At 39.1% G+C, this 12,445-nt stretch overlaps 1 protein-coding gene across 1 annotated transcript; it reads left to right on the top strand.

Moving 5' to 3' along the window:
- Positions 1–2,528: 2,528 nt before the first annotated feature.
- On the top strand, positions 2,529–10,645 carry LOC139714186 (ADP-ribose glycohydrolase MACROD1-like; the record flags this gene model as incomplete). Its single annotated transcript, XM_071625903.1, has 6 exons — positions 2,529–2,624; positions 3,725–3,745; positions 4,671–5,012; positions 5,461–5,534; positions 6,017–6,101; positions 8,881–10,645. Coding segments are annotated over 6 exons (662 nt in total), but the record flags the coding sequence as incomplete, so codon positions are not given.
- Positions 10,646–12,445: the final 1,800 nt, after the last annotated feature.

The following is a 12,445-nucleotide window of genomic DNA, read 5'->3' as shown; positions in this document are numbered from 1 at the left end:
AGAAAAGAGAGAGGGAGAACAAACAGAGGCTGTGTAATGTATATTTATTATCTCTTCCAATTGAACAGCTCAAATATGTTTTTCACCATGATATCACTTCAGTGTAAAAATTGAGTTCTATTGACATAGAGCTGATGATTTTCAACAGGCAGAGTGTGTGTGGCTGTAAGAGCTGTGGAATGAAAGGTTTTGCTCTTTCAGTTGGCAGTAGCAGTGCTAACTGTAGAACCTCTTATCTCCAGTTCTAGCTATGGCTAGCATCAACCGGACTTGAAAGGCACTTCCTACAGGGGACAGCATGTCAGCAGTGTACATGCAGTGAATGAATGGTCCAATCTCTTGTGGTTTTGCAACATAGCAACGGGCAGTCATTGTATAGTAATTTAAGCAAAAGCTATAGATTGTGTTTGCTTGTTTCATTTATTATAAGGAAAGTTGAGAGTAAAGGGCAATGTCAACGTTTGGACATTTCTCGTAATTTCATCAAGCTTTATATGTGGATAAAACCTTGCCTCCTTGTCAAGGAGAATTGACCATGTCAAGCATGATTCTCTATGACAAACAAGTGTAGGAAACATTGTTTTATCACTTTATCTTGTGATGTATGCAGTCATTGCATTGTGTGGTTACAGCCTTGTTCGCATTATGCAAAATACATGTGTACCGGTAATGGTGATGTCGTCTATACATTTTTTTTTTTTTTTTTTTTTTTGGGGGGGGGGGGGGGGGGTTGGCAATTATGTCCATATCTATGCCGTTGTTAATTCAGCATACATGTATAAGCCATACATAATGCCAAAAAGAAGTACTGTATACGCTATTTATCTACCAAGACTAATTTTTCGAAGAATTAGGGCATAGCAACAATTTTCGCTATCGCCAATGACGTAAAAATCCCCCGGATGTGTTTTTTGTTCAAGATTTAGTGCACTTCCTGGGCTGGGGCACTTCCGGCGCGGGGCATATTTTGCACAGCGCTAGTGTGCGCATACGTGTACCTTCCCTATAGCGCCATGCCGACCACGGATACTAGTACAGTAGGCGGCTGCACCCGAGCCAGCCAGTAGCCAGGCCTGTCATACTCGTACACTGTAGCTATAGCCCCCGCATTGCCCTAGGCCGGCCTTTCATTAGCATGCACCACCACGCGCATACAAGTAAAGCCAACACATACCGGTACATCGTACTGCTTGATCATGCGATCGATGTGCACATCACTGATCAGTCATCTCTGCATACGTTGAAAATATGCTGGAAAATATTCACTCACCTGGATATCGTCATAGAATGCCCATCTTTTTTTATTTGTTCTCTGTTGAAGTTTCGCGAACACAATCGGGAACGAACTGTGATCTCGTACTTATCCTGTCTCTGAAGCAATTTCTTCCAAGCAAGTACTACTACTAGTAAGTCGCGTGCGCACATACTGTGCTGTGGAGTCACCCACAAACTTCACCCACGTCACGTCTCGCATGCCAGTAAGGGACCTATTTCTGTAGAATTTGTTCATTTATTGTCGTGCGAACAACACATGGCAGCTTCGCAGTAATTGATTGATTAAAAGGTCTTTATTCAAATAAAATCTGAGTCGGCGACTGAAAGTCGAATTACACAGATATACAGAGATTATACAGCAAAACAGATAAAATAATAACACAATCATAATACATAAAAAAATTACATTACATTCAAACGTTCTGTATACACAACTAATACAGTTTTAACGCTACAAATTGTCATATAAATACAAAAGGGAAAAGAAAATGAATGCACATTTTATAAACAGTAACGGTACACTCCTAATTTTTAGGAGTAACAACTCCTAATTTTTATGGGTAACAACCCATAGTTGTATTAACAGCAATTTCTTAAGAATGGAGAAATTTCAAATCATATTAAAGCTGAAATTCAAGTCGAGAAAACAGTAAGTACACGTAGAATACAGTCGGTTGTGTGTGTAAATAGCATTAGTCACATATCACGCACGTACGAATGGAAGTGACTTTGCTACCGGACCATCCCATAATGCACTGTAAATGACACTTAAATCAACATCCGGGTACTTTTTATGTCATTGGCGATGGTGAGAATTGACTGTACATAGAGTATAGTATCATTGTGCACCTTGTTCGTGTGCATCTATTGTGTAATACAAGTGTACTTACCAGTACATTAAATTTACAATTGGGCGTCACATTCATGTTGGGATAAGAGGAGATATTTTTACTTGTTCTTACATTTGTGAATAGCATGCAGTTTGTGGAATTTATGAAAGTATAATTTAGCAAAATATCTTGCTTATACAGTATGTTTAAAATACCAATTTAAATGAGTTGATCAACACACATTAAAGAAACTATCTGACATAAAATGAAAGTGAAAGCATTCATCAACTCGTAGAATTGTCATGTGGTCTTTATAGTTCACTGTGATATTAAAGTATTCAATACATATTGTGATGAAGTTATTAGTTTTTGTTCTCTTTCTCCCCCTCCACTCTTGTGTAATGTCTTTTGCACCCCTTCCAGTGGATGGAGCAATCCACAGAGCTGCAGGCTCTCACTTGGTTCAGGAATGCCGGACTGTGGCCCCTTGTGACACAGGGGAAGCCAAGCTAACAGCAGGTGTGAGACAGATACCCTTAGACACGAAGCCTCTGATGTAGATTAGGGGCCCCTATTTCAATTCGTGTACTTTTGTCCATTTCGATATCAAGCAGGCCAGTGAGCCTTTGCAAGGAAGTCTTTAATGTGCAGTCAAACCTGTCTTTGTGGTGACCTGTCTATAGCGGCCACCTGCTTATAGCCGCCACAGAAAAATCTCCTGCACAAATTTGCTGTATCATATACCCTTCATATAGGGGTCACCTGCCTACCGCAGCCAGTGGTCACTCCTTTTGTATCCTGTGAAAAGTGTGTTTGTGTGTGTATGTGTGAAAATGATGTGTTGTATATTTATGAGATGCTATTTATACAACTGTAGGAGAGATTTCTGGATGAGTGAAGTTACAAAGAGTGCAGGTAATGACATCCAAGGTAACATACTGCTGAAAATTCAACTGAAATTAGAACTCAAACACTTTCAATAATTGTCTGATTTTATTCAAACATCTATCGAGTCTTTCAGTGATCTTGGGGGAAAAACAACAACAACAAAGAAACCAAAAATTCCTTGTGGTATTCTCCCCTTTCAAGCAGTTGGTCAGACAATAGAAGGAGTGTTGTTTCTGTGATTTGAAGTCGTGACTTCAAAGAGCATAGAGATAATTTCAGTGTGGATGTCTACTTTCCTTTTTGCCATATATTTTTGCATCTCATTTGTGTGTGTGTGTGTGTGTGTGTGTGTGTGTGTTGCTTCCACTGCTTTGAAGGGCTTGAAAACAACCGCAGCTGTAAATGCAAAATGCCCCCCGCCCACACACACGTGCATACATACATTTCCTGTTTTTTCAGCAGTGTTCAATATAATAAGCTTTTGATTTTTCACGTGATATTGTATCAAGATCAGTGTAGTGTATTACTTTGTAGGAGTGACTAAAGAGTGAAGTGCGGAAGCTGTTTTTTAAGCCTATTGACACCAGTACTTGCATGTTGTCCTTGTACCATCCACTGTAATGTGTTAGTGGAAATTTCACTCTGATTAAGACTTTATCCTCTTTGAAGTTGAATTTACATTTGTAGTTATGTAAGTCATTATGGTCTTTCTTTCCTCTCTCTTCTCTCAGGTTACCTCCTGCCAGCCAGATGTAAGTATATTTGCTTGTCATACATTTGTATTAGTTCAAACACCATATGCAGACAAAAGATCAAAGCAGTTTGTCTACATGCTGTCTCGTTCTTCTTGTATTCCTAGTAGATGAAATCTCTTTACTATTTGACATGCATACCTCATCGGTATGTATTCACATACCTCTTCCAAAGCCATAGCCAATGAAATATAGTTTATTAGACAGGCTTAAAATAGGCTCATGAATTTTCTTTTCAGTCTTTCTATTTTCAATGAAGCTAGTGATCATAAGATTGTTCGTATTTCTAGCCTGATCCCTCAAGTTTGCTCCATTTCTGCTCATTGCTAAACAGGCGTTTACAATTTCCCTTTTGACTAACAGAGGTTGCAAAGTCAGGAGAATTTGATGTACTTCTAAAAAAAAAAACATACAAGATTTAGAAAAAACAAGTTTTGTGCGAGTAGGATTTTTAGCACCCCTATCTGGAATTATATGATGGTTTAGACCTGTGCTTCTCAACCTTTTTTAACCCAAGGTCCACTTTGGCTCATGCAGAGTTTTTTGAGGCTCATTAACATATGTGTAGGTGGAGTTCAAATACAAATCTTTTTTGTTTTCATTTTGGGAAGACATCACAGCCCACCTGCAATAGCTTTGTGGCCCATTGGTTGAGGAGCACTGGTTTAGACCAGTTTAAATGATTTTTTTTTTCTTTGTCATTAAAAATAGTGAAAGGTAGCTATTCCATTATTTATGATAAACTGTGCTTGAGAGAGCAAGAGAGAGAGAGAGAGAGACAGACAGACAGATAGACATATAGGAGAGGTATGGGAAATTATCAGAGAAGGAATGTGGAAGGAGGGAAAAGTGCTACATGAGAGGGGCGGGAGAAAACGATGCAAGGGTGTATTCTAAGAATATTCTTTGCCAACATCACCTGTAGATGTATTGCACACTGTTGGCCCCATCGTCAATGGCCCGACGGCCAGCGCCAACCACCGGGAGAGCCTGACCAGCTGCTATGTCACGTGTCTGCAGCGCATCTTGGAGCACAATAAGTCCAACCGGGCCAAGCTGGAGGCAAGGAAAAAGAAGGAAGCCAAAGACAAGAGCAGTGGCGGGGGAGAGGACGCAGGCCGAGGAGACTCGTCGGCAAACGGCAAGCCTGCTGTGGAGGAGGATCGTGGTGGGAGTGACATTCTGAGATTACTCAGGCATGACCTGGAGATGATGGAACCACTGATTCGGTCTGTGGCCTTCCCCTGTATATCGACAGGAGTGTATGGTGAGTCTGCCGTTTTAGCCGAGTTTAGCACATGTTGACATTATTTTATGGGTTTCTTACTATTATGGTCTCCGATGACAACTTTTATGCTTTGCATATATGTACACAACAGATACATACTTGTAGGCGAAGCTGCACTTGATGTTTTATATGATCTGCAATGAATAGTTTATTCTTTAACCTTTCCACTGGAATGATGTGAGGTAATTTCAAAGAAAAGAGAAGGCATTATTCTGGACTTCCAACTTAGTTGCACCCAGATACAAAGTGCCTTTGTGGTAGTCCTCAGAAATAGCAAGCTCACTTGTCTTCCATATGTGCATAGTGTAACTGTAAAAGATTGGAGAGTCGTTTTGATGTAAACACTGGCAGGTATAGTTCCTGTCATGTGTCTATTTTTTATTTATTGTTATTAGTATTTTTTGTTTGTCTCTGTATCTGTTGCTAGGATACCCTCAAGAGGATGCATGCCAGGTAGCCCTGAGTGTGATCAGAGAATGGCTGGAAGACAATCCCAATGAGGTGAGTACATAAGTCATCAAACACACAAATGCACACACACACACACACACACACACACACACACGTGCGCGCGCGCACACACACACACACACACGAACACAAGACATAGCAGTATTTTGTGTGAAGCAATGTAAGATGATGTTCATTATTCAGAAGCTATGTGAAAAAGAAATGAATCATGATATAAACAGTACTTATTTTCAGGCTCTTACTTCACCCCTAGATTTCATTGATACTCAGTTTTTCCTTCTGTTCTTGTGGTGATAAATACAGCATTAATATTCTTCAGATTTTTTGTTTGATTGCTTTGAGGTAATCGTGAGTCTAAACATGAAAGTGAGATTGTTGATGCTCAGGCTTACCAAACCATTCAAGGGCATGCTTTGAAGAGTTGGAAAATGCTATATACTTATTTACATTCACATGCACTTGTTTTGATCTATTCTAAATGGGCTGTTCTGTCATGCTCTTCACTCTTACAGCTGGACAGAGTTGTGTTCTGTGTCTTTCTGGAGAGGGACTTAAAAATCTACGAGAGACTGCTGCCCTCTTTCTTCCCTCTAGAAGGTGAGTATGTCTCCAGCACTCCAGTGGTTCTTAGACCTTTCATCCATGGATAGTTTTCTCTTATGAGGTGAAAGATAGAGGCGCTCTATTCAACGAGGCATAGCCAAGTTGAATAGTGTACCTCATCTTTCACCAAGTGTGAAATCTTGTTCCATTGCACGAGTAAAGACCATACACTATTTGTTTTATACGATACCTCGGACATCTCAGCAGATGTGGTCCACACAGATCCTTGAATTTAGCACAAAAATGGCAACCATTTTCCTTGAAAGGCGTCTGAGTAGCACAGTCACAGTCGGCTGTGTACACGTATGTATGTACGCTAAACCAATTGGTTGAAATTGTTTACAAACTGAGTGACAAAATACAGACTTGTAAGTGCACTTGTAACTGTTGAGTGTTTGTTTATTGTGACATCAGAGCGGTGCGATGGAACAAAAACTTGGTGGTCAATCGAGAGTTTAACACGGGAGTCAATGGAAATAGGTGACGTCAGCCATGTGGTCTCCATTTTTGCTCAAACAAAATTGCACAGCTGACAGAGATATTGTGTGATGGTACTTTTAACTGCATGTCACATGATTAACAATCAACCAGTCAGATAGCTACATTCTTTAGTTGTTGTATAATTAGGTTTAAAAAGCATAATAGTGTAAAGTTATATGTCATTGCTAGGTGAGATAGTTTATGCCACCGCTAACCGTATTTTTATGTGTGTATGTGTACTGTAAACCTGTTATTTGCGAGGGTTTAATTTTCACGAATTTCGCAAATTACATTTTGATTGCAAATTTTAACAACACACAAAAATGTTGCCATGCGCTATGGTAATAGTGCATTTTCGATAGTGTTGGTGTCAATTCGCGAAAACAACACCTCACAAAATGTCTGACCTCATTCACGAAAATATCTGCACACGAAAATAACAGCTTATTCAGTATGTGTGTGTGTGTAGCAGTGCCACCAGTGTCAAGATAATGCCAGAAATATTTGACGGAAGTCCAATGACAAAATCATTATGTTGTTAATTCTTTCACGACCACATTCTATTGCACAGACCAATCCACCAGGACCACTATAAATTTGTGCAGCAGCATGCTGAATGCAAATTGCTTTTCATGTCAAGAATTCATCTTCTCAGAAGCGAGGAATGAGAAATCTTCATGTATAAAAGATGTTCTCTGATAATCGTATTTTCATGCTATCAGCTTTATTTCACTCTGGAGATGATAGAAATATAATATTTAGTCTAGAAAATCCGAATTGATACTAGCTAAACTTACAATATTGCAGCTCTCCCATAGACCCACACGTAATTAAATTACACTCGCGAACCACAGCGTGTCGGGGCTTGCGATGAATTCAAGTGGAAGGAGTTTTGTTGGCCGAATGAGAAATTTTCCTGTATATCAGATGTTCTCTGATAATCATATTTTCATACTATCAGCTTTATTTTACTCTAGAGATGATAGAAAAATAAATATTCAGTCTAGAAAATCAGAATTGATACAACCTAACCTCACGATACTGCAGCACTCCCATAGACTTAACGTAATTTCCCTGTACTATGCTGAATATTTCGCGATGTTTTTAGTTTCGTGAATTTAGCAAGTCAGATGCTAACACGCGAAAATATTGGATGAGACTTGCACACATACGTTCTGCGTTCCGCGCGCGCTGTACTTCACAATCGCAAATTTAACAACTCACAAAATTGTTGTGAAGTCAGACTCGCTAAATACACTACGCTACACTCGCGAAGCAGCGATGCATTGGAGAGCTTTTTTGAAACTTTTCTCAAGAATTTCCAATGGTACCCCCAATCGAATTTGGTATCTACATAAAGTGGATGCAGCGAACTCGCGAATGGCGAACTTTCACCGTGCGAGGGCAGCATACAGAGTTTTTAATCACGATCAAAGACAGGTGTATATTTTGTCGAGTTAACTCGCTGCTGGGCTGAGACGTGGTGCGGAGCCCGGCGAGTTGTTGGTCGTGAAAGGGTTTAAAGTGATAGAATATTACCCATGCAAGTCAAAAGTGAGAAGTGAAAAGTGATTATTAGCCACTTGTTCAGTGGGGAAGTCATATGTTGTTACAGGTCATTCAGATGCATCAGATCCTTGAGGACCTGGATAGCAACAGGTGGAGGTCTCTCTGTCAGATCATGAGAGTACAGTGGGCAGTGAGTCAGTATTGTGTCTGACTCACAAGCAAGGAGGTCAAAGATTCAAAGCCTAGGGATACTAACATAACAATGCAGTGTGGTATCATAATAATCCATCTGTGTAGTGGTAAAGAGGCAAAGCAGACTCTCTCATGGCATGGGCATAGAGAGGAGGTCCCCCACATGATAGATCTCACATCACTTCTCAGAAAAGAGTACCAGTATGATGGAAACAAACAGTAAAATCAGAAATTTTCATGTGTGTGAAACTTGCGCAAATTTCACAAGGAGCAAAGAATCGGGAAAGTAAAATACACGCAAAAGTGTTTGTCTACGCAATACATTGAATGTGAGAAGTGATTTGCAAAAGTTTTATGCCGCGAAAAAGACCATCCACTCCAAGTCGTGCAAGTTTCATGCAGCGAATGGTTCTGGTTGTACACACCCGTTGGCAAAACAGATTAACCCTTTGTGGTGTACTCCAGATGACTTACAATGGTCATTGAGCAGACTCACCCACACACATTGTGCCATGTAAAAGAATAAAGATGATAGCACACGTCTCTAGTTAAGTTTTTTCATATCATTTTTATCTTCTCTCTCCTGTCACAGGCATGTCCTTGGCCTCCAGAAATGAAGACGACGACGAAACATAGGATCAGATTGGTCTGACTAGTTTCTAACATGTGTAGATAAGGGCAAATGGACAACTTTGATTCAAGGGAGTACCGAACGTAGTTTGAAAGTCTATCGGTAGATGAATAAATTATTCTTGTACATGTTTGGTGTAATACTTGTCCTGTCACTGTGTCTTGTATCATTGATCCTGAAAAAGAAAATGTTGTCAAGCATTTGTTGAGTTGTGTCAGTTCATGTTCCCAACAAGTTGCAGTGCTGCAGCAACTTTGTCGTCCTGTCATCAGCAAGGCTTTCAGATAGTCTTTGTGCACTTTTGTGAAAGAAAAAAAATTATAGGGAAGTGTCGGCTACTAAGCCATGCCAATAACATTGTAGGTTGCTCCCGCACATAGTGTAGCACAAGTAAAATGATGCATTGGGCCAACTGTATACCATTTCAGAAATGGCATGTTGTAGGTCATGCTTGGACTGTGCAGTAGAATACCAGTCGAGTTGAATGATCATGACCGGACAAAAGATCCGGGGCATTAATATTATCACGTACAAAAATTGTTTTGGAACGACCGTTCGTTATTGTTTGTTTCGACCTGCCAGATAGTATGCTTCTACAAGATTTCAATTTTTTTTCGTCTTCATGAAACATATGATGTTTCTAAATTAAGATTAATGATAACTTAAATGTTACATATTCAGTATTTGCAATTTTCAAATTTCTTAACCAAAGTAATTTTTCTTCTGGACTAGATGCTTTACCCACAATGTCTATATTGAGCCACTTGTGTAAATGGGTATCTGCTAATACTGGAGTAATTGATGATGACAGTGTTATCTGGGAGAGCAGTGTTACACTGAAAAGGCTACGCTGGCTAAGGACAGACCATCTCAATAGATTACGAAGACCATTCACTGGTTATGGTATTGCTCATGATCCCAGCACATTTCATATTTGTTTTGGAGATATGTTTATTTCGAATTGATGTATATAGCACAATTTAGATAAAGGTCATAGGGGAAATTAAGAAACATTTGTGAAACTTTTTGTCCAATAGATTGTGCAGTTCAATTTAAATTCTAAATTTTTATATGTGTGCACATGGTAAAAAGCCACAGGATTAACTGCGCATGCATAATTGAAGTGAAGTTGCATCTCAAGAACAACAGCCCACATCATTACATAAGTTTTGGCCAGTTCAGATAGTTTTAAAGACATCTTTAAAAACGGTATGATATCTAGATGGTTAAGCTGTTATTGAACTGTTTTAGCAGAATTTCTCTCACTAGAATCGTGTGTCCAGTGTAGTATGTGGAACAAACAGTATTTGTGAGAATTACTTGATTGATTGTTTACCTGTTTGGCTTTATCAAAGGTGTTGGGAAGCACTTGTAAACAGGGGCTACCAGATGTATTTTTTGCTTCATATTCTGGCTCATTTTGCAGACAATGCAAATTTATTACTTTGAGTATGAAACACATATGACACAAGTTTTAAATCTTGAGATTGCCATCATGTATTATGAAATTCTTTTTTTTTTTCACCAATGAATGTCCCAACAACGTGGACTTAAATAATCTTGCATGGTACTTAGAACTTTTCTGAGCAGCTGACAGTTACCGAATTTTGATTCTTAATTGTGTCTGTCTACATTCATGGTTATTTGACAGAAGGCTTATGTTGATCCCAGGTGGTTAAAATTTGTTCAGTGACATGCAATGTAGAGTTGCTTTGCAACAGTGACATCTGTCATTCATTGACATTGTGATAAGTATGTAAAATGCAATTGAAAAAAAAAAATGATATTCCAACTCCCACAAGTACATGTATATGTACATGTACATGAGTTTGTGGGAAAATGCCATACATGTTGTGGTGATTTGTTGTGTTTAGATTTAATAAGTACTAGAGCAAAAGGAAGCTCACTGCCAGTGTAGTTTTCAGTCAGTGTTTGATGGTTGGCACTCAGCGTACCAAACAGTTGTGTCAAAGAGGCTCCATAAGAGTGCCACATTTTATGTCTGCTAGGGAACTTGTAATTAGCATCCATCCACTGACAACCAATATATGTTAATCGTGGCAGATGGTGTGATACGCACAAGTAATCTACCAGTGTTCTAGGCAATCCTGTAGGGTTCTAGTTTGACTTGTTAGCTTGTGAACAAGTCTTCTGCATGGTTCAAGCTCTGTGCTTCTATTTGAAATCTCCAAAATAGATTTGGTGCTGTAGGATCACAGCACCTTGGCTCAGACTGCAAGCTCAGCTGGCATGTCTGAGGTTTAATGAACAGCCAAGGCTGATTACTGGGGTGTTACAGAATGCATGTTTCTTCAAAGTTGCTTATGACATCAATTTTCATTTTGCCCTGATCAGATGATGCACACATTTACTTATGTCAAGAAAATCGCTATGATTTTTTTTTTCTGTTCCTCTCTTTAAAGCTAATTAGCAGGTGAAAGAAATTCTTTTGATGTACTTGAGTTCTTTTGTTTAATATGCATGATGAAGAAGGTATGCATCATAGTAAGGCTGGTACTAATTCTAATTTAACTCATATCATGAAGACATGCACATCTTGTGGTACGCTTCCTGTGGCTCTCAAATGTCTTACATACACTGTATTTATGAGATGTCTGTGGAGGGATGGCCCAGTAGGGAGGGGGAATATATGGCATAATTTGAGGACAGAAATGACTAACAGTTGAATTATTATGAGAGAGGGTATGTTGTTGTGTCTTAATCAGAATTTGATTTGGATGTTTGTATTAGGAAGAGACTCATTTGTCCATAGCTAGGTCCATATAAAGCAGTTTTAAAAATACAGATACGGTTGATGAATACATGACCAGTACAGCGTTTCCTAGCTGCACACAGTATCACATCTGCTCTCTAACACATAATCTGTAGTATTTGCATCCCACATTATCTGTAGATGTTTCCTTAACATATGGAATGTTAAAGCCAAAAAATAGTTCTTCTATGCCTGCAGAACTGTTGATTATTACCCTAAAATGTACATATATTCAGAAGAAATGTTTTCAGTAATGCTGTAAGAACACAATTTCAGTTAGGTAATGACAAAAATGCAAAATCTTAGCCAGAAAGGCTCGCCAAAAGTATGACAGTCTACTCTCAGAGCATACCAGATCGTATTTGCTACATATTTCATTGTAATTGATTATTGATAATCAACAAATCAAGCCACAACATGCATCTACTGATCTTCAACGCTAGAGTGAATTGCATGGAGCTTGTTGGAAATATGATTGCTAGGTACCATTGATCATCATGTAAAGTTCTACCTACCCACAATGCTGAATGAAAATGGTGTATACCAACTTTTATTATTCCACACTTTTGATCTCAAAATACTCCTGACAACTCACCATCCGGGCAAATCACGCCAGCCAGGTAGGTGTCTTGGTAGACCCTTTCAATGAATTGCAAGCACATTCCAAATGGTGGAAGAAAAATTTTGATCCCTTCAAAGAATTATGTTTTAGCTTTAAGTCATTTATAGACCTGCCGTGAGGAAGGGGTGAAT

The sequence above is a fragment of the Diadema antillarum genome, unplaced genomic scaffold (assembly GCF_040938485.1).
Source record: "Diadema antillarum isolate AM-2024a unplaced genomic scaffold, OU_Dant_1.0 seq00002186_RagTag, whole genome shotgun sequence".
Lineage (NCBI taxonomy): Eukaryota > Metazoa > Echinodermata > Echinoidea > Diadematoida > Diadematidae > Diadema > Diadema antillarum.
This window is presented reverse-complemented; position numbering and strand designations above follow the sequence as displayed.